The sequence below is a fragment of the Rhinichthys klamathensis genome, unplaced genomic scaffold (assembly GCF_029890125.1).
Source record: "Rhinichthys klamathensis goyatoka isolate OS25496 unplaced genomic scaffold, OSU_Roscu_1.1 h1tg000303l_1, whole genome shotgun sequence".
Lineage (NCBI taxonomy): Eukaryota > Metazoa > Chordata > Actinopteri > Cypriniformes > Leuciscidae > Rhinichthys > Rhinichthys klamathensis.
The window spans coordinates 2,845,877-2,869,924 of NW_026606822.1; the positions used below are offsets into that span (position 1 = coordinate 2,845,877).

Consider the following 24,048-nt stretch of genomic DNA (forward strand, 5'->3'; position numbering starts at 1 on the left):
TTTTATTTTTTAAGAAAATGCCGACCAGGGCTGCATTTATTTGAATTAAAAAAATATAAGAAATTTTTAAAAAATGATTTCAATCTTAAATAGCTGTTTTCTATTTGAATAACATTTCAAATGTAATTTGTTCCTGTGTTGCAAAGCTGAATTTTCAGCATCATTACTCCACTCTTCAGTGTCACTTGATCCTTCAGAAATCATTCTAATATGCTGATTTGTTGTTTAAGAAGCGTTTTGTATTATTACCAATGTTGAAAACAGTTGTGCTGCTTCATATTTTTGTGGAAACCATGATACATTTTTTTCAGGATTCTTTAATTAAGTTCATTCGAACAGCATTTTTTAACAATATATATATTTTACTCACCCCAAACTTTTGAACGGTAGTGTAGCTAACTAGTAAGACAACTAGTCCGATAGATAGATTGAGACATTGCATCATTTTGTGTGTATATAACTGGATATTTTGGTGACGCTTTAGATTACAGCCCGGAAAGTACTGTGTAATTAAGAGGAATTTACAGAGTAACTTTCGGTAATTATAGTGTACCTATAAAGTACTTACATGTAAGTATAAGGGAACAATATGTAAAGTTTGGGGAATAAAGGGGTAACAACCAGGAGAATTAAAAAAATATTTATACTATAAGTATTATAGAACTAAGGGGTACTTATTCTACTATTATGATACAACAATCTTACATATGGGAGCAATTTGGCGAGAACATACACTGCGTACCTTTTTGTAATAATTGTGTACCAATACATACTGTATAGGCTTTTTTTAAATTACAGGGTATATCTATGCATTTATACTTTTATTTATTTATTTTTTGATAGCAAAAGTGCAGATGCAATTTTTTTTAAATACTGGGAAATATGTCTTGTTTCATATGGTTACAGGGTAAGTGGTGCTTGTATAATAAATAAAGGTTTCCGAGTCAGTGATATAAGATTGTGTATGCATTTTTATTGTTACCCTGTAACTACATGAAACAAGAGGGTAACAAGCACCACTTTAATTTACAGCCCGCAATGTCACACTTACCCTGTAACTACATCGAACAAGGGGGCAACAAACATGAAACAAGAATATCTTTCCACAATATTTAAGCAAAAGTTGCAATAGTTTTCGTTTTCAGTGCACTTTTGTTAAAAAGATTACATTAAAAAAATTACATGGTACATATCTATGCATTTATAAAGCCTGGTTCACCATTATTTCAAAAAGGTATGTTCTTGCTAAATTGCTCCCAAATGTAAGATTGTTGTATCACAATAGTAGAATAAGTACCCCTTAGTTCTATAATACTTACAGTATAAATAATTTTTTAATTCTCCTGGTTGTTACCCCTTTATTCCCCAAACTTAAAATATTGTTCCCTTATACTTATATTGTAAGTACATTATAGGTACACTATAATTACCGAAGGTTACGCTGTAAAATTGTTTTAATTACGCAGTACTTTCCGGGCTGTAATCTAAAGCGTTACCGATATTTTATTATATTTTGCATTTTTCTTTTTTTGTGCTCATTAGGCCCGAAACATACTCTACACAGGTATGTGAACACAAGCGCTTCTGGCTGCACACGATCTGGCTGTGTCGTTGCATTCTGAAATGTGTCAGAACACAATTTAATATGCTAAGCATTGTTGTAAGGGCCACTTTAGCGTAAACGGCCTTGCTTGGCAGAGCAACAGTTTAAAGAAAACCTTGCTTTGCAAGTGATTTGTATTTGTCATGTTTTTAGCTACTGAAGGTAACTCTATTGCCCTCTTGAGTACAGAAGTTTGTTACAGCAATGCAAAATCAATGTGTTGCATTTGTGTGCTTGCAATAAGCGTGTTTCTGGCCTTATAATTGTTGTACCTGTGTGATTTGTGATTTGTTTTGTATGTAAGAGAAAGATACTATATTTTGTTTACTGATGTTCTGTGTGACCTGTTGTTTCCATTTCAAAAATATATCATGTTTTTTTAGGAGGATGCACTTTAAGGAGCACAGTACAAGGGTTAAACAACAGATACGCTGATTGGAGTTGACTGTTCCTACAACTGTACAATATGAACTATGCTATCAATTGCTGCTGTGGTATATACATGAACACATTCTGAGCATAAACCTTTCAACATGCATTTTTACCTTCTGACCATGAACCTTTCATCACATATCAATACTGTTTGATAATGAACCCTTCAGATCAGTTCTGGAGTCAAACTGGATAACAGCTTTTCAACAGGTCGGGTTTATTTTACTATCCTGCACAAGAAGTTGAAGACGCCAAAGGATTTCCTGTCTTTTTGTGGTTCAGGCTTTGTGTTTTTATTTAACTAAAATTCAGTTTTTCTGCCAAGAACAGCAGGAGCATATGGAAGACATTCCCCCTTGATCATTCTTCATTCGCTTTGTAAAAATGTCAATTTGTCATGTCAGATATTCATTTTTTTTGTTTCATTTTGTTTTAAGAGGTCTACATGAGCAATAAACTGCTTCTTATATAGATGTTTGGTGCATTCTTTGGTCATATGTACTGTATTACATGATCTAATAGTTCATACATGATATTTATAAATTATATTGATTGATCTTTAATTAATAATCGAACTGCATAGAGGTGCTGATTGCGTTATAATGGCATGACAAGGACGTGTCAAATGTCAAACTCTCACTATTCTTGCAAGAAGATTCATGAAGGGAAACAGACAGGGAAAAATAAACGAGTCCCTGTCACATTTTTAAGATCCTCCAAAAATAATTGGGTGCTGGTAGATCATCTATGAAATATTGGCTAATTATATGATGCTTGGATATAAGTTTTTTCATAATACAAGGATAATTCTAATTGGCAATGAAGAAAGATGTTTTATGGAAACATGGTGCAGTTACAACATCTGCCAGCGGGACAAACTGAGCCACGCTAACAAGGACAATTAGCCTATATATTTTTTACCAATTTTTTTTACAATTATTTACAGGATTTTACTGCTTTTATACAACACGACAAGTAGAATGAGATTCTTGAGCCCATGCACTCTTGCACTAGTGTTGAGGTCAAGTCCAGACCAAGATCAGTGTGTGTGTTGAGAAGACAAGACCAAGATCGAGACAAGACCAAGACTTTCAAAAAACGGTCTCAATACCGGTCTCAAGACCAAGACCCGTGTCGAGCACTTCAACACTATAACTATACGATCTGTTCATGTGCATTCTATGGTGCTGTGTTGTGATGATGATGTCATGGGGCAAAAAAGCCAATAATGCGCATTTAAGATGTTTGGTCACCTGTGCACAAGAACAAGAAGTGTAAGATGCTTGAGACAAGTCTTAATAGATAGGCTATACGTGCCACAAAAATGACCTGTGAATCTCATTTGCGTGCAAACAGAAGCCTATAGAAATTCTGTTCTATTCAAAAATAAACTAAAACAAAGATAGGAAATGTTAGACTAGTCAACCTTGCCAACACCATTCAGCAGAAAAAAATGGTTATTGTTTTCATGCAGTTATTCTCTAGCTCCATCTGCTGACCAGCCCAGTCACATCAACTCTATGATATCAATTTAGCACACCTTATGCCTCAGGTCTACAGCATGACCTCTATCAATGATCATTCTAAATGTTTATGAAATATGTATCTACTGTATATCTATACCAGTTTACTATCAACAGTTTTCAGGTCTGGATGAAGACTGTAGGCTGCACATTCAGGTCAGAGCAGTACTGCATGACAACTGAATTTGGCTCTTTTATATCATTCATTCTTTCTTGTTCCTTTTCTCCCTCCCTTCCTCCTCCGACCTCGATTCTGTCTCTCTCTCTTTTCTTTTTTTGCTCTGCCCCTCCAGCTCTTGTTCCTCTGGAGAAGCTAGAGGGAAATCTAGGTTATGATGAAAATTCTCTTAGGCAATTGCATGAAGCGTGTTGCAGTTGATTTCTGTTTGACTAATATTTATCTTTATAATCCATATATTTAACAAGATACCAAGAGACAAGAGATCATCATTGTGAAGTGCCATAATTATGTTCTTGAGAAATCAGAAGGTCAGACTTCACCAGTAGGGGGCAGATGGTGACAGTGGTTTATTAGTATGGTTAAATGACCAAAGATTAACAGTGTCACTGGTGTTGTGCAGTATGTTTTCATTTGTATTCATCTTAAGAAATTGCATAAAATATGCATTAGCACACAACTATTAAAGATGGAAATCATGTCTAACAATTAAGTGAACATAGATGTGAGTTTTAAATAATTGTGCTTTTTTTGTCCTGGTTTGAGTTGATGTAATTTTCTAATGCGAAAAGCTGCCAATTTTTAAAGGGGTGGCAAAATGCCCTTTTCACAAGATGTAAAAGAAGTCTCTGATGTCCCCAGAGTGTGTATTTGAAGTTTTAGCTCAAAATACCCCACAGATGTTTTTATAGCATGTTAAAATTGTCGCTTTTTGAGGGTGAGCAAAAACGCACCGTTTTTGTGTCTGTTCCTTTAAATGCAAATGAGCTCCTGCTCCCAGCACAGGGGGCGGAGCTTCAACAGCTTGTGTCCTTTTACCTCACACAGACATTCACTGGAAATTTCAAAAACTTTTAGCCTTTTATGTTCAAATCGAGGTCAGAATGATGGAGAGACTCAAGAAGGAGAGATGGAGAGACTCATTTCTGAATGGTTAGTTGATGAATTTATGCAGCTTATGTGTAGTTATCTTTTAGTCAATAGCATATTCTGTCTTGATAATCTATAAATCGTGTTCCGGGTGTGGGGTTTATGCTAATTTTAGGGTTAGTGATGTCACTAACCCGGGAGGAATGCCGTGTAGTCCTTACCAGCCGTTTGTTGTAGTCCTTAAAAAGCGATTTTTAAAAGAAAATATCTCCCTTTGCTTTAAACTTTGAGCGTCGTAACTTTGCAGATGTTGTTTATGCTCAAACAGCAACATAAGTTCGAAAAGTAAAATCATAATCAACCATTTAGCCTACAATATAACAGAAGTTTCTTCATTTGCTTCTGTCTTTATGCAAACTGTTTAAAGCAAAACATGTTTTACTGTGAATATTGTTTTAATTGCTAATCATTCAAATTATATCACTTTCCAACTTGATAGTCTCTTTTGTAATATCGCTTTAAATTACAAAAGCTATTTCCTAATGACATCATCTACAGGAAGTGACGTCATTTTGGAGGGAAAACAACAGTGCAGTGCAAATATTAGTGAGTATAAGTGGTTTGACTTCATGAGTTATGTGATGTTAGTTTTTTCTCACTCTAATACTGTATATGCTGTCTGATAAAGTTACAGATATCAGCTTGATCATTTTGAAGTTGACATCCTAATTCAAGTTAAATGAAATAAGTCAAATTGTCTTGCTATTGTGCAAATAATCAGGTTATGATAAAGCTTGATCAAAGTGTACAATAACATCTGAAAATGTACAGTAAAGCACTTACAATCCACATCTACTCTTAAAAAAAGAAAGGTTCGAAAATTGGCTTCAGCAGAAAAAAGAACCATGTTTGGTTCCCCAAATAACATTTAAGTAAACAATCCTTAAAATAATTTTTTTTTCTTAGTGTGAAGAACATCTAAATAATCTGAAGAATATTTTCCACTATAAAGAACCTTTAGTGGAATGGAAAGGTTCCATGGATGTTAATGGATCTTCATGGAACCGTCAATGCCAATAAAGAACTGTTATTTTTAAGAGTGTGTGGGGCAAAGCTTTATGATGGGTTTGTGCAACTCAAATATGTACTTGTTAAAATGCTTATATTAATTATTCCATGCAAAATTGTTTTATTTGAGTTTACATGTTAATAATGTGGTTGAAATATTGCATGTAACCTTGCACAAACAATTTTAATTATCTCATAGTCTTGTCAAACACATGTATGTTTGAATTTTCCTTATTAAACTCAAAATATTGTCTATTTTAACATGTATAGGCTTCCATTGTAAGTGCATTACTGTAAATATGATTCTTGCTTGTTTGTCAAAAGTATTTCCTGCTGTCAGTAGAGCTTAACTTGTATTGACTGTCTGGGGAACATTTCTTTAAAGGAACATTTCTTCCCCCCAAAATTAATATTCTGTAATTATTATACTCACCTTCATGTCATTTCAAACCCGTAGGACTTTCGTTCATCTTCAGAACACAAATCGAGATCTTTTTAATTAAATCTGAGAGCTTTCTTTTCCTCCATTGACAGCTACGCAACTACCACTGTGGCGCTTCAAAAAGTTTATAAAGAGATCGTAAAACTAATACATATGAATTGAGCGGTTTAGTCCACATTTTCTGAAATAGCCTTTTATTCACATTTAAACATTGATCAGTGGACATAAACAGAAGCTCAACCGAACCTGCTTGACGCGCGAGAATGAACCTCATTGGTTCTTGCTGAAGCTCAAACTTGATGCGTAACACGAGAATGAACCTCATTGGTTCTTGCTGAAGCTCAAACTTGATGCGTAACACAAGAATGAACCTCATTGGTTCTTGCTGAAGCTCAAACCTGCTGCGTAACACGAGAATGAACCTCATTGGTTCTTGCTGATGCTCAAACCTGCTGCGTAACACAAGAATGAACCTCATTGGTTCTTGCTGAAGCTCAAACGTGCTGCGTAACACAAGAATGAACCTCATTGGTTCTTGCTGAAGCTCAAACTTGCTGCGTAACACAACCTCATTGGTTCTTGCTGAAGCTCAAACGTGCTGCGTAACACAAGAATGAACCTCATTGGTTATTGCACATCAAGCGAACATGCTTGAGCTTCCGTTTACCACAACTGATGTGTGAGTTGATGAATGTTTATATGTGAATAAAAGCCTAAAGTGGTAGTTGTGTAGCTGTCAACGGAGGGACAGACATATCTCAGTTTTCATTAAAAATATCTTCTTTTGTGTTTCGAAGATGAACGAAAGTCTTACGGGTTTGGAACGACATGAGGGTGAGTGAATGATTGCATAATTCAATTTTTGGGTGAACTAACCCTTTAACCTTAATTTAGTCCGATAGCAACTAAATGAACGTAAGCAGAATTCCCCCCGTCACTGATGTCTCATGTGCCATTAACATGGAAAATTGCCTGCAATGTTGGCATGTTAAACACTTTTCCAAAACAGTGGTTGGTAATGCAGCTGTCCCGTCCCATCATTCTTAAAGCAGGGGGTTTGTGCGTGCACTCGGCTTCAGCTATTCTAGATTGATCGTAAACATCCTAGCTCAGGGGGCCTGAGGATACTGAGACTATGCTGCAGTTTGAATCTATTTTTGTGTGGTTTAATGTATCACTGCTGCTTTGATGTCAGTCTGTTTTCATGCATTCTTACACACTTGCTGATGCATAATTCTAGAGCTGGATAATGAAGTCTTTACTGTCTACTTATGTAAGGACGTTCATTCTAGTATTTCACTTGTTGTACATATATTTATATATTTTTATCTTGCTTGCAGTATCATGTCAGACTTGTTTCAAATTACACAGGAATGTTTCAAATTACTGGCTTGAAAAAAACAATCTTTCTATGTTATTTAGACATGATAATATGTCTAATTTTCTTTGAAGTACCATGGTTTTACCATGTTTTTTTTATATTATTTGTTTGGATGGATATATATACACACAATATATATGTATATATATATATTATCATGGTACATGTCCAGTAGTAGTATACTATTTTATAAGTGAAGTTTCTTCTAAATGGATGTTATTGAAGCATCAGAGTGTATTTAGAAATGTGATGTCACTCTATCATCAATAACTTATTAGCACTTCACCACTGACAAACTGATTCATTAGGGTTGAATTATACATGAACCGTATTAGGCGAATGTCATAATGAAAATGTTGAATATCTCACTATTTTTGAATATATTTTTGCCAATATCTACATTTCTTTATTTCTTCAGAACTGAATTGGAAAATCTGGATTGTTTGCTAATGAATATATATGACGTGTAAGAGTGAATAAATGGATGGTATATTGAAATAGCGCTGATGTTCATGTGACACCAAAGCATCAAAACCGCATGATAGTGACAGAATGATGTGTACATTACAGAGATGCACTATATTTGCCTTTGTCAACAGTGGGGCAAAGAAACGTGTGTAGGCTACATGCATGTTTGTCTGTTTTTACATGGATCAACATAATGGCTGACTGTTTATTTAAAACACAGTGTACTTGGTAATGTTAATAACATTGGCATCTACTGTTTGATAATGTAATCGTAAATAGCAAAGTAGAGCACACATATAAACTGATGAACTCAACATATGTTATGGACATATTGTTTTATTATATTTTATGCTGTGCTGTATTTTTCTATTAGTGTTTGTACATCTTTGGTAATACTAGGACATGACTCTGTTTTTAAATTTAGCATTTGTCCCCCTCACCTTTCATTACATGTTTCCGATCTGCTGTCCAAGAGGTTATAAAGTAAATATACGCAGGGGCTATTACAGGCAAATCGATAAATCATTCAAATTATGACGTGACAGACTCCCACTGTGTCTAACACAAACCCCGACCCTGTGATCTCACATGCAGGTGAATCTCATGTCTGTCAAGATGAACATGCAAAGAAAATAAAGTTATTCATATATATTAATACATTTTAGGACAATTATTATTTTTATGCATTGTGAAAATATTCCATAGGCATTACTGTAATGCAAAAGAGATTGTTTAAACCATGTTAAATGTGTAGTAGCAGGACTATTACTTGTATTTGTTTTGTTTTTATTATATTTGAGTGTGTGTGTGTGTGTGTGTGTGTCACATAATTGCAAATAATGTATTGTTATATTATAAAATGATTTACTCTTACTTTGAAAGGCTTCTTAACTGTGTGCAATGAACTTATATTTAAATGTATATTTATATTGACATTTTTCCTTTTCTGCTTTCATTTCACAGCTCAGGATAGTCACTGGTAGGACTGTTTTTGTTCATATGGTGCCATAAACCAATCAGCACTGTCCATTAAAGATGAGAGCGTGCAGATCGTGGATTGTGAAGGATGTATGCAGCAGCCGAGGAGGTACTGAAATTGACATTTTAAAAAGGCCAACATATATCTTTCTCCTAGTATTACAGACCTCATTGTACAAACTGGTAGGCTATATGCTTGCATATACAGGTTTGAACATTGTTTTGCATTTGCAGTTTTGAATTAACAATAGCAGGAGAAGGAGAAACAGTTATTTTATGCCTAGAAAATATACTTTATGCAAAAACTTGTCCAACGCGTTAAAAGTGTGATGTAACGAACCTCCGTCCTCGAGGGGGCGATAGAGGTACCTTCAGATGTCTGTGCAGTTAAACTGGATGTGTTGTGGCAGATAATTTCAAGAAAATTAAAATGACAATGTTCAAAATGCAGCATGACATTAGATGCTTTTGTATTACTTGTAGCTCTTTCCAGTAGATTGCGTTTGATCATTGAACATTGTGACAGGCTGCAGATTTTACAGAAGATAATTTGTTTAGTTTTGCACATGAAGAAATGGTTGTGAAAGGCGAAATCTGTTTGTAAAAGAAAAATCGCACGCGTGTTAATCTGTCAGATCTCATCAGACGTGTTCAACAAAGCACAATCAGTGACTTCTGTGTGCATGCGGTCGGGGGTCGCGACACGCTCCCGAAGCAGAACTGATTGCATCTATTGATATGAGTAAGAACGGGAGAAAGAAAAGCAGGAAAGCAGTTGACAGAAAAGGGAATCAAGATTCAAAAAGAGAGGGGGGAAGATGGGGAGGTGAGAAGGAAAAGTGGAGAGACAGGGTTTATTTTCGAGCATGGGCATCTTGAGCAGGTGCTACTGCGTGCTGAGAGTGTCTGAGGACAGTTTGAGTATCTGATCTGAGTCATAATCAGATATGACTCACAAACCACACCAGCCCTTATTAACATAGAGAGAGAGAGGACGTCTGGGTGTCGTTTAACACCTTTTGCAGTACCTGGTGACAGTCTCTTATGTAAGCTTTGTACTTCTGGTTTGTTAATTCAGACTCATTGGATGGCTAAATTAGGTGGCCCATGTGGTAAAATGGCATCGGCTTCAAGAGCGCTCTGATAATGCTGAAGCTCTTTCATGAAAATAACTGCAGTTCCAAGCGTCAAGTCTTACAAAATGTTCCATGGTACAGTAATCGTATCAGATGATAATGTCAACTTTGGACTGTGACGTAGTTCATACAGTTGCATTATAATATTACACTGTAAAAAGTGATCAGCTGACTTAACTTAAAAAGTGAAGATAAATAAAGATAAATAAAATGATTTCATACCAAAGTATTAGCCTACCATTTGACAAATCCAAAACACCATGCCCTGCAAAATATATATATATATATTTTTTTTTGGGACATGTACCAATAGTACAACCATGATAATTTCTGGACAATCTTGTGGTTATAAAAGTGAGTGTTTAATAATTTGTTTAAAATATTATCATAAATTTATATGGTTCTTCAAAGAATAGCATGATATTATCATGATAAAAATATTTTTTTAACGTTGTACTATGTCCCATAAAATCTTGGTAATTCCATGGTACTCTGTGATGCTTTTTTTTTTTTTGTGAAACTAGAATTAATCTGACTTGTGATATATTCAGTTCATCTATGTCATACCAAAAAAATAAAATTAGAATTGGCGTAAAAGAAAGTAATGCCGCTATATTAGTGACAGCACTACAAGCTTGTCATACCAAAGCTGCTGACAAAGCAGAGTAAACATATTGTGGTGATTGAATATATAGTTCAAGGGTACATTTTGTAGGTCAGGTTGTCTGTTAATAGAACAAAGACAGAAATACAAAGTGACTTCAACCATAGCTTATGTCATTCTAATATTATTTCTACCCGGTCCGGTAACCCATTATTAATAGAGTCCAGTCATAAATAAATCGGCCAAAAAATAAATAAAGTTCTGCAGTCATAAATTTATCCTGAGGGATTTCTTATGATGAGACCATGTCCCAAAACATGTGATAACACCATGGTACTTTTTTGCTAGCATTGGCTAACCACAATGTGTGAACATTAATAACCTTGGCTAATAATAAACTTGGCTTTCCTATACATTCAAAGCATTATTTAGAATGAAATATTACAAAAATCAACCATGTTTTTGCTGGTTAGCATAAGCAGAGACAATTAGCGATACAGCTGTGTGCTAACTCTGTGCTAAAATGCAGGGTTGGCTTGTTTACAAGGAGTGTGAGGACACTAATTGTCTCATCCAAGCTGGTTTCTAACGATACCCAAGCTGTCAAACCACTACTGCTGCGTGAGCTAAAGCTAGTTGCCCTGACATGTAGTGCTGTCAATGAAAAGACTGACTACTGTGCAGGGCTAGCGTCATTGTGTAGCACAGTGTTGATTAGCCCATTCCTCATGGTCTGTTAATGAGATGACTGCGTTAAAGAAGAAATGATTTTATACGCAGTTCAATCTTTGTGCTAATGCCCAAGTGAGATTAGACATGCATTCAGGTTATTGAGTTGAATGTCAGCTCGTTGTATTTATTATAAAGCCCATTTATTGTAATGTGTTTTTCGATGCTAATAGCTTTATCATTTAAGTCACTGTGAATTGTTTACGTCTAGGACAACAGAGTCTTAATAGAGTTCTCAGTTATGTATCATTTCAATATGTAAATGCAGGGTACAAATGAGATGTGTGAGTTGTGGGATTTTCTTTAAATAACGAATACATTTCCGAAATTTCAGGATGATTGCAGATCATTTGGTCTTGAAAGAACCCAATAAGAAATGTTTGAGTTCATATTGAGGTTTACATATTTTGGATTTGATGTTGAAATCTCTTCTGAAACAGTAGACAGACAAAAGTCTCCATTTGTTCTTCATATAATCTTATTGTTGAGATTAACAGTTGCAATATTAAAGCTATTACTGAGATATCAATATATCTCCTTTGTTATTTTCTTCCCAAGGAAAGCCATTTACATCTCCGAGTGAGTTAAATATGAATTGTCTGAGGTTGTGAATGTCTTGATTTTATAGATACATTACGAGATGCTACATTGAGGAGTCAGTGAAGCTTTTAATAAGCATTAATGTGAGTATGTTGAGCTGCATTGTGAGGCAGTAAGTGCATCCAGCTGGTGGTGTTAGCGGTGATATAAGTGACGGTTTCTTTCCTCGGTACACTCCTCCTCCGTATGTGAGTCACCAAAAGCCAGGGGAAGCAGGAAGAGACGAGAACAACACCCAAAATGACAGTTGTTTTATTTTTGTCCCCAAGACTCAGGAATCTTGTGTGGGAGCTAAAAACAGGCAAAGACATTTATGTGGAGGAAATTTATCGCACACAGATTTCTTATAATCCATGAGCAATTAAGGTTTAGAATCACTTTGAGTTATGGGACCATGCATTTTATTATTACCATGCATGAGCTGTGCAAAGTTATAATGACCCAGGCTGAATAAGAAAAGAAAATGTCAATTTCGGTTTGTAAATATCTCTTGAATATCGATATTAGAGACATTATTTAAACTTTGTTGTTATTAAGCCAATTTATTGTACTATCCTAACTACAGTATGCATGATTGAATGGCTTGTTGCATTTTATTACTGTAGCACAACACAACTAGTCTACAGTGTGCAGTTCAGCAGCTTTCACGTTAACAGGCAGTGCAAAATGAGTCTTAAACTGGTTCTCAACTGGTTTTGCTTCACAACCAAGATTTTACATTACATTTTACAAATGAAAAAATGATCTTACTAAAGTACAGAAACATTTCTTCCAAATCAGTCATTGAAATCAATTAATATTATGAACTATGCAAAATAAGAAACCTGTGCTTTGTGAATGTTTCTCGAATATCGATGAATATGGACATTTATATTTAAACGTTAATAAATCTGTTTAATTTACTATGCTGTTTATTTTACAAATAGTGACAAAGTACCAAAATTATCCTGCAGAAGTAGGGCGAATTAAGGTTGATGGGACACTTTCTGCCATCGAAGTGACTGGGAAAAAGTCTCCTATATTCAAGCTGAATTCACCCCTAAACAAAAATGTCTTTACACTCAGACATTGAAATGTATTACGATGAACTATGTCAAATTATTATTTTGTCTCTGGAATATCGATTTTAGAATATTTATCCTTTAAAATGTTAACTTTGCAGCACACCAGTTGAGAACTACCAGTTTACACATTATTTCCCCTGACTGTGAAGTTCACCAGCTTTTACATTAGCATGTTGTATAAAACAGTGTGGTCTGGGTCTGGGTCAAACTTTTGTCTTAGGAATTTTTAAAAACTCATTCAAACCCTCAGCGATACCAATTTCAGTGGTTTTCTCTTCTGGTTTCGCGTCACATGGGCCTAACAGTATATGCAAAATGATTAACACTACATGACCCAGACTGAACATTTTTAATTTTGTTTTCTAAATATCTCTCAAATAAAAATGATTACAAACATTGTTTACCCTTCCTGCAGATGAACCTATGTATTTAATGTAGTCTGGGTCTTTTTTTTAATCTTGCATAGTTTTGTTCATTTGACGATCAAGCAATCTTTTTTTTAATCTTGCGTTTTGTTCATTTGACGATCAAGCAATCTGTATAACTTTTACCAAGTAACAGTTGAATTTGCTGCAAAATATGAAGTTTGATTAAATGCATTTTATATGGGAAGTGTTTCTCCACCCGTTTTAACAATTGGAAAACCTGTCTATTTTACCATAACTATGATTATATGGCCAGTTGCGTGTTATTATGTAAAATGAGCTCTTCGTGACCTAATCAGAACAGATCTGCTGCCCATTTTTTGAGTTGGAGCACACCAGTTATGAACCACTGCGTTACACATTATTTCTGTAGTTCAGCAGTAATCTAGTTGTTTAATGGTTAACCTTATGAAAATGTCTAGCAGATTTATACTCCTAATCACCATTTTATCAGAGAAGCAGCATAAATGAAACAGAGGATGTGCAAATCCAAGGCTCATCCTAAGTTTTCCCTCAGCACGACTCCTGCTTTAAATAGCTTGGCTTGCGGTTTAAGAACAGGCCTGTGTATCAATCAACAGAAGCGCGCACATGCACAATTCAACACCCGGTCTGCAAAAATAGATCATCACACTGAGTGCTGGCACGTTGTACAAAAATATGCCATGGCAGTGGAGAAGAGCATGCATTTGTAGCCGTTTCATCAGGATCTTTATGTGTCTTTGAGCAGTTTTAGTGTTTGATGAGGTCATGGGTGCATCTAAAACAAGAGACACTGTCAGGTGGGATGTCAGTGATTTTTGCATGGTTGCACAGTTGGACAGAAGTGTTTTTGGTTGGTCATAACGTGGCCACCTGTTATTCCTCTGGGGAAATTCCATTAGCCTGTTTAGGGTCACGGTGATCACCGTGTGCATGTCACACCACCCACCTCAGAGGACACTTCCTCTTCCCATTCATATAAAAGACTGGTGACCACCAGTAGAGCCCAAAAGGATTATAAACCCGGAGATTTCAACCTCGACAGCTTACCAAACCAGTAAACACAAGAAGAAGAACCATGAGTACGGCTGCCGTTCAACCAAACCAGCCTTTAAGCAGAGCCGTCAGAAAGATCAAGGTGGCTTCGGCGGTGAACAGCCTTGCCAAAAGCTGGCAAAGCTGGGCGAATAAACACACCGACCAGCAAGACACGATCCCAAGCGGCTGGATGCCTGACACTATCATCGAGGACGAGAAAGAAAAGCAGAAGGAGAAGAGTGAGATGAAACTCTTGGTCACTCCTCGTGTGGTGTCGGTGAACAGCGAAGACTGTGCGGATGACCAGATCAAGACTGTATCCGTGACTAAAGCCATCACACCAAAATGTAACGAATACGGAAAAGACCAAGTGAGCATCATCAAAGACAAGATCAACACCAATCAGCTGACCTCAGAGGACACCAAAAACTTCCTTGGCAACGAATCTCCCACCAGGAGACGATACTGTGGTTGGAAAGCTGGAACCTTTGCGAAGGCACTCGGACAGAAAGAGGAAAAGACAGTGGGATCCCGAAGTAGCAGTTTAGATGCAGAGGACAGTGGTCTTGGGGAGGAAGCGTCTCTGAGCGACACCAGTGATCAGAATGAGAATGAACCAAAGAAACATGTCACCAGACACAAGGTAGGTTTATCTGTGTGAATCAAGCTATGATTATGGCGTATGTTTTGGCAGTTAGAAGCAAATAACCACTATAACCCCGCCCACAATTTTAGCTTTAGTGCAAATAACTTTTGATTCACATTGATATTTTACATATCTACGTGTAACAGTGGCTGTAAAAATCGCACGACGAAGAGAATGAACTAGAATAATCTTTAATCAGAAATACAATGGAAACACAAACATAAACACAAACAATAATCGACAATGACTAAACTGAACAGAGACTATATGCAGGGGATAATCAGGAACTAAATAAGATATAGCTGATGATAATTAATTGAAGAAACAAACAGGGACATTAATCAAAACAATTCAAGTTAACTCGGCATTATAGATTCAGCCTGTAAATAATAGTCACAGACTATATACACCGTCATAGCAGCACAATGTTCCATCATAAACTCAGATATGTTTTGCTGCAATGGAATATATGTAAATAAAAACAGTGATGGATCATTTACATCTGACCTTCAAAAAGCAGCATGCTCTCCCTCAACTTGATGAGTGAGATCCATCACAGCTGTGTCACCCTGGTATTTGATTCACCATCTCGCGTTTCACAAGACGCATTTGCACCGGGTCAAATGGCGCCCTTGTGAAATAAGTGGCCCTTGGAGATATCATGGCAAATATTTAGCAGTAATGCTCAGGCATGTCACACAGTAGTGTTATGTGACTGTCTGGTGACAAGCCAGGTGTCTACACCTCACACAAGACCTGAATAATATATTATTGTCAACAGATGCGTTTTACAGTCAACAAGAAATCAGCATGTACTAGGGGTGGCCGATCTTCCCAAAATTTCATTTCACGTTCTTATGACAAACAATCACGATATGAATCGCAATCTTTCCAATTTTAATATGTTGAGAATATCCAGACTGGAACAATATATAGACTTTTCTATTCTTTTCTGTATTAAACAATCAGTTGTCAAAATAGTCATTAAACCCTGAGATAATCTTTAAAACACTGTGTAACGGAGGCCAGCTAGTAGTTGCTGTGCGAGTAAACCTCACTCCTCTGATCTAAAAAGGCTCTCTAAATGGACTGCATTTATATAGCGCTTTCATAGACCCAATGGCCACCAAAGCGCTTTACATTTTGCCTCACATTCACCCATTCACTCACTCATTCACTCACCGACGGCGGTGTCTGCCATGCAAGGCGCCATCCAGCTCGTCGGGAGCAGCTGGGGTTAGGTGTCTTGCTCATGGACACCTCGACACTTGGTCAGGTGGAACCGGGGATTGAACCACCAACCTTCTGGTTTGTAGACAACCTACATGAACCACTGAGCCACTGCCGCCCCAGATGCGACAGATGATAGAGGCTGCAGTCTTTAGCCTCCTTGTTAGAGCGCCTGACTCTCACGCCGGAGACCCGCTCAGAGGGGGGTGAGAAGGACCCGAGTGGAGGGGTTACATTGGTGCCGTGACCCGGATGGGAGTGAGGTTTAGGGGGGTGAGTGTAACGGAGGCCAGCTAGTAGTTGCTGTGCGAGTAAACCTCACTCCTCTGATCTCAAAAGGCTCTCTAGCGATGACAGATGCTAGAGGCTGCAGTCTTTAGCCTCCTTGTTAGAGCGCCTGACTCTCATGCCGGAGACCTGGGTTTGAGGCCCGCTCGGAGCGGGTCGAGTGGGACCCGGGTGGAGGGGTTACAACTGCATAGTCTTCACTGTATGAATTAATTATACATTGATAATTATTATTACTACTAAAGGTATTCAGTCAAGTGAAATTGTCTTTTGTTTAACATTATTGACACAGACAGCAGCAGGTTTTTGCATCAGGCTGTTAGACTGAATGCATTGATGTAATATAATGGCACACAACCGATTTATTTGTCAAATGTTTATTCACTTAAGAATACATAACTGACTGTCTTTATGTAAATATTCGCCAAGACGGACATTTTGGCATATGTTTGTGTATGTTACCGTTTAGGCGCTCACCTGAAACCCCAAGTATACTTTGCTCGTCCGTGTTCCGCTCCGTCTCACAGAAACATTACTGATCTTATTGTGCACATTAATATAATGAAAAAAGTTTGTCCTTGGAATTCTGCTTTAAATTAATAACTTGAAATAATCTCTGCGTTCGCTCACAAAACATTTTCGTTCCCATGAGAAACTTTGTGAAATGAAAAGTTTTGCGAGCGAACACAACATTTCTCGGGGAACGCAAAACATTTGTGAGAGAATGCAAACGCATTGACATATTTTTCCCTTCCATCTCATATTTATTTCCATAACTATGTCCTTTTAGGGACGCCGTAAAAATCCAAGGCAAATTAGTAAAGATTATTAAAGATTTGCATCTTTTTTTTATCATTTCATTTTCAGTATTGACATTTATTATCCAAACTCATCCATTTTATTTTGCAGCACCTCTCTTTTTTGTATATAATTCTTTAAAACATACCATTGACTATGCGTTTCTAAATAACATTGCCATTTCTGGCCCTTTCAGATTAAAATAACCACGATGAATGACCTGAAGAGCCGGTGGCAGCAGTTCGCTAAAGAACACATTGAGGGTCAGAAGCTCAACCCTTTCAGCGAAGAGTTTGACTTTGAGCATGCCATGGCTATTCGACTCCACAAGGGCGACACAGGATACGGCCGGCCCAAAGAGGGATCCAAGACAGCCCAGCGTGCCGATCGAGCCCAGAAACACATCTATCGGGAGATGGATGAGATGTGCTTTATCATTCGCGACATGGGCCAAAGCGATGAGGAGGGACTTCGCTGCATCTCCTTCGGCCGCCTGTTTGACCGATACGTTAAAATCTCTGATAAAGTCGTGGGAATTTTGTTGCGCTGTCGCAAACACAAGATGGTGGACTTTGAGGGCGAGATGCTCTGGAAGGGCCAGGATGATGATGTTATAATCACGTTACTGGTTTAATGTTCTGGAAAGTTGGGGAGTAACTAACTAATAGTAACTGATTTTTTCCCCAGCTCAATTCTTTTCAAAATACTGTAGCTTTTCCACTAAAAACAAGTAATGCTGTAGCATGCCAAAATGTACATTGCCGTTTTTTTTACGCATTGCAAAAGCTGCGCAAATTCAAACAAAGATTGTTTTGATGCAATTTTTTTTGTTTGCACCAGATAAAAACTACTTTCAAAAGGATAGCTTGAGTGTAGTTGAACTACTTAAGAAGCTATCTAGTTTCAAATTAGTCTCTCTTACACTATTAATAATTTTATTAAGCAGGGTGAAATTGCAGAGCCTTGAGAACGTTCCAGAAATCTGATGAACTCTCCGAGATCTTTTGGTGCATGAGGCGTCAGGGTTTAGTTTTAGAGGTGAGACGGTGAAGGTTTTACACAAGAGAATGGGCGGTTCTTCTGTCTCCTCACACATATGACATCCTCTGAATGCTCAGCACACCAGCCTTGACATCCAGACGTGTTTTGGAAATAATCTCATGTTTCAGACAAATCATGTTGGCCCGGTGAGAGCAGAGTTAAGGTTTCTTTTAAGTTTTTGCACAATTATTAATTCCCATCTGAATATTTTGTTCATTCGTCTATTTTCAAACACAACTGTTGTTTTATTGTCCACTGTTTGTCACCTATATTAATAACCTCTTTCAAAATGAAAGCATGATTGTCTTCTTACAGAAGGATTTGTTATAAATATTTGATTATGCAGTATAGAAAAAAATGTATTTGATGTGGAATTATTATTCTGTCAGTTAAGGATGAAATAAAACCACAGAAAAACATTGACCTTATGAGAGGATGTCTATTTTTTCATTATTTGAATTGGCTTAAATATTTGTACATATTTTTGTGTTTACTTCATGCTTCAAATAAGTTGTAATATTTATAGATTATTCATCTGTCCCTTTGTTAGTGACAAACACACACACACACTAAATAATGAAACAGCAATATCCCCTAAATATATATATATATATATATAATTTAAATATATTAATATGCTATATTAATTAAAAATAATGTATTAATAAACAAGATTAATATATATATATATATATTTTTTTTTTTATTAATATATTGGATTAATATATAGGATTTATAATGTTTATTATAATTATATAATATTAACAACAATAATGAATATTATTTTTATTATAAAAATGTGAAAAAAATATTTTCGGTCTAGGGTTGAGATTTAAGTTAGTCTTTTGTAATTTCAGTTAGCTAAATCTAATGAGGACATGCAATAGAGTGTGTGCGTGTGTGTGTGTGTTTCAGATATTCCCCAAGTTATGGGGACAAAATGCTCCACAATGATGGCAATAATTGAAAATCCTGTCCTTGTGGGGACGTGTGTGTGTGGGATGTGTATAAATGAACCCTTTGTAATTACATCAAACAGGGACGAGATTATTCATTTGTCCCTTTGTTAGTGACAAATAGTGTCTAAACACACACACAGAGAGAGAGAGAGAGAGAGAGAGAGAGAGAGAGAGAGAGAGAGAGAGAGAGAGAGAGAGAGAGAGAGAGAGAGAGAGAGAGAGAATAATGAAACAGCCGTATCCTCTAAATACCAACATCCAGCTCAATTCCCAAATCAAGAATGCTTGATCTAATTTTCCTTGATCTAACTCTTAAAAAGCCATTTCGTCTCCTGATAAAGACTTGAGTGAAACAGACAGACTGGGTAACTATAACACTCGAGCAGTCAGAAATATCTGATTCTCTCTGACGTGCTCAATAAGCTCATCTTTATCTGTCAGTTGTCAAAGGTTATCAGATGTTTTCAAAATAAGTCTTCTCTAAACCACAGTGCTTCAGGGAGCTCAGTCATCAGACGCACGCATGTTTTGTAAATCAGAGTGAGCTATTTATTCTTTATAACCATTTGCAACAGAGTAACAATACACTAAATTGTGCATTAATTAACAGTGACATTATTACGAATTCAAATTCATTATTTTACATATAATAAATAATAATAAGGAATAAACAAGTATCTCCACAAAGAAAAATATCACAGCATCCAATTTAGGAATATGTCGATTATTTTGCCACATCAACTTCAAGTATATTTGATATGGTATATCGTTAATTAGTAACAAAAATATGTGGTGAAAAATGCGATGACGAAAGGCCGTGACTATTTACCAGATTCAAATAAAATGAATTACAAAAAGAAAGACAGAAAATTAGAGTTGCAATACACATAAAAACAGAATGACATTCTTGCATGCTCGTTTCTCCTCCGTACAATTGAATTGTGTTAAGACCTCTGGTTTACAAGTTAAGGCTTTACAAAAAGTATTCCTATTAATTCAACATGTAAAATGGAGATAATTAATTTGTATACTCTATAAATCACATTCTTTTAAACATCTGGAGTGTATTTGCAGTTTAAAAGCTATTATGTAAATATTTCCAATCCAGTTTACAGTATCAGCAAGACCATCATGCTGATAGAAACAGGAGAAGTGTGTTTCCAAGGTATTACAGCCTAGAAAACTAAACTGTCAATATTGACATCCTTTGATTAACTGTTTTGCCCACTAAATCCAAGGTGTCTATTTACAATAAACAGACAATAAAATGAAACATGTCGTTTTTTGCTATATTAAATGGATGCATATCAATATATATGGTATGTATGGTTTATATTAAAAGTACACTATGTAACTTTTTGTTGTTAAAAATCAACAAAATTTATATCATAATGAATCAATACATCATGCGTCTTTCAAAAGAACATGTTTTTGTATTACCCTGATTCACTATAGTTAGCCTATTAATATTTTAGATCTAGCGGGAAGGTTTTCGATGGAAATCGCGTAGGCTACATATGTCACTCACCCGTGTGTGTCTCGTCATATCCGTAAGAAAACTTGCTTCGCCTACTTTGATGCGTGTCTGGTGTGAGTGGCATAGGTTAGTTGTCCAAACAAGCGAGAAAGGTTGAGATTTGCCAACCGCCATTTAAACAACAGAAGAAGAAGGTTTACATGGAGCAGCTAAATCTCGAACCTCCAGGGAATCACCCGTTTTAAACAAACGCCGAACAGAGGAGAGTCTGCTGGCGAAAGGAGAACGCGACCGAGCGCGTGATAAAACGTGGCAGAGCGCGTGATAAAACGCGGCAGAGCGCGTGATAAAACGCGACAGAGCTCATGATAAAACCAGAATCAACACTGACTTGGCTTGTGGAGATGGCGAGAACTGAGGGATCTGAAATGTTGTAAAAGCGACGCGGAGATGGCATGTTTATTACTCAACATGTGAGTAAGGTATTTTAGTGAACAGATAAATTGTCATATGTAGCTCTCTAACAGAGTTCATTGTAGTTATCTATTGTGAAAATTTCATTATGGTTGTTGTAGCGCTGTGCTGGAATTTTATTTTTTAAGGAAGTAGCGTAAATAATTAATGGGTAAAGCCACAGTCTTCAGCTAGTCAGCTTGAGATACTTTCCATCTAAACTGGTTATATCTCTTTTACACCTAGTAGTGACCGTCCTATGAACAGTAGGATAACCATATTCATCCGCACAGTCATGCAGAGCCGAAGCACAACCAAAACAATGTTCTTCCACAAAAAGCATGCAGTTTTGTTTTTTTAACCAGTAAAGGCCCAAAAGTTACATAGTGTACCATGTTATAGTGCTAATCACTACATTGCTCAATTTTTAAGCGTTTTTATTTTTTCCAAAATATTCATTTCTTTTAGCCCATCATCAAGACATCTTTGAAATACACATTTTTTGGCACTAAATTCTTGAGGATCTCAGACATTCAGCGCTTCGTCTAAAATTGAGCATTTTCTATATTGCTACATGGATGCAGAAGTTTCTAATGTAATGCAGAGAAAATCTGGCTTTACTCCCTGTAACAAACAAAGTGAGCAAAAATTGATTTAGTTATTGCTTTTTAAGACAATGAACATTTAATTCTTCAAAAAGAATGTGGCAGTGCTTGTATATGGCCTTAACAACATGATTATGTTGAGGGTGTTTGAGGTATGTTTTTCAGCGGTAATTGAAATAATCACTCCCGAGATTCTCAGAGAGGAATAAATCTTTTTAAAAAATCCTTTTGTCTCGTGGTAAATTGTGTATGTTCTTCACAAAAAGTCCTATTTATGCTGGACATAAAAATTCTTCTCTATGCAGAATGCTGTTTTCTTCCCTTTAGTTTTCTGTGCTAGCATGTAGGCCTATAAATGTTTTGCTTTTCATCATTTCAGGACATATGAAAAGAAATTGTATCAGTATTATTTGATAATAGTGCAGTGTAACAGTATTTGTTTGATCATTCGCTGCTACATGTTTGCTCGACTGCCAGCGAAAACGCTCTATAATCCAATTCCATGCAAAATCTCATTAGATCGTGGCAAACTAAGATGCCTTTCATGCGTATGCTACTATCTAAGGCTACAACCTTATCATTGCTACTAAAGATTCTGCATCCTGAAGTCACAAATAATATAGGCTAAAGAAGAAAATGGCTTATAGCGAACTAGCGATTGCTTGTAAGAAAGACATTTAAGATTATAAAGTGCAAAAAGAAATTATCTTTTTATAATTTGTGATAGACTGTTAAACGTCGATCGGCCAGGGGTGAGTTTCCCGAAAGCATCGTTAGCCAACTATGGTTGCAAGTTTCGTTGTTATCAGCATAGTTCAACGAGTCGGTGTTTCCCGAAACCATCGTTCCCACGAACATTCGCAAACAGCATCGCGAGATTGTGTGGTTGGAGCGACAGCTCTCGATCTGTGGTTAGAAGCAGAGTATGCTGACATTCAGTACAATCTGTATCTTTTATTTAGAATACATACAAATGTCATTTACGTCTTTTAGTTTGTCGAGAGTTTTAAAGCACCGTTTTTGGAGAGTGTGCATGTGCGTACATGCCCTAGTACGTAAGAACGAGCCTATGATTGAATCTGGACGTAAAGCAAAATAACTGAGAAAGATGAGAATTATACGGAAGCGTATTGCATTCACTTGAGGAAAAAAAAATCTACTCTGTTTTTCTGAATTAACAAGTTAATTATCTCAGAATTACGAGATCATTTTTCAAGGAAAAAAGTTTTTGCTCTGTTTTTCTGAATTAATGACTTAATTATCTCAAAATGATGAGTAACTCATTCATTCATAAAAACAGAGTGAAAAAAATGTTTTTCAAGAAAAATGTATCTCATAATTCTGAGATATTAACTCGTTAATTCAGAAAAACAGAGCAAAAACTTTTTTTTCATGAAAAAATATCTCGTAATTCTGAGATAATTAACTCGTTAATTCAGAAAAACAGAGTAGATTTTTTTTCCTCAAGTGAATGCAATACGCTTCCGTAGAATTAGTCCTCAGATGCCATGTCTTTAATTCATAGCAAAACATCTAGCATTAATTTGATCTCCAACGGATTCATTAAAAGATGTTATTACTCCACCACGTGCGTGACATCATTTAAATGGCAAATTTGCGACAATACGGTTTCGGGAAAGAGTCTTGACTAGCTAGTTCTGTCGTTGTACGGGAAACGCGTCCCAGACCGATTAATTTGACTGAAATTTGGCAATTTTTTTGTCCGATTGGCCGATTTACAGAATTGGTCATTCCGCATAGTGTCAGTTTTGTTGTACATTTTTTTTTTCCAAATATTTGCCATTTGTTATTATACAATTGTATTATATACAGTATGTGCATATCATGTCTGCTTTCTATCACCCTGCTCTGTAGATATCAGCCATTAAAAACCTCTTGGTCGCTACTGCAGTTATAACTGTAAGTATATAATTTACTGACATTTATTCAATAAGCACTCTATAATCCTATGTTACTTAAGTGTCTTGCACCCATACTATTAGGCCTAGTGTGGAAAAATGTACAGTGAC

The 24,048-nt window shown here is 36.3% G+C and overlaps 1 protein-coding gene across 1 annotated transcript; it reads left to right on the forward strand.

Annotated features, from left to right (window-relative positions):
• Positions 1 to 14,483: 14,483 nt before the first annotated feature.
• On the forward strand, positions 14,484 to 18,122 carry abraa (actin binding Rho activating protein a). Its single transcript, XM_056270559.1, has 2 exons — positions 14,484 to 15,164; positions 17,680 to 18,122. Exons 1-2 carry the CDS (start codon positions 14,562 to 14,564, stop codon positions 18,115 to 18,117), a joined length of 1,041 nt encoding a protein of 346 aa, XP_056126534.1. The 5' UTR covers positions 14,484 to 14,561; the 3' UTR covers positions 18,118 to 18,122.
• The last annotated feature ends 5,926 nt before the right edge of the window (positions 18,123 to 24,048 follow it).

Excerpts from the sequence above, each read along its gene's own strand:
- abraa (XM_056270559.1), top strand. The coding sequence starts at position 14,562 with ATGAGTACGGCTGCCGTTCAACCAAACCAGCCTTTAAGCAGAGCCGTC. Across the intron at positions 15,165-17,679 it reads AACATGTCACCAGACACAAG|ATTAAAATAACCACGATGAA; the intron begins GTAGGTTTATCT and ends TGGCCCTTTCAG.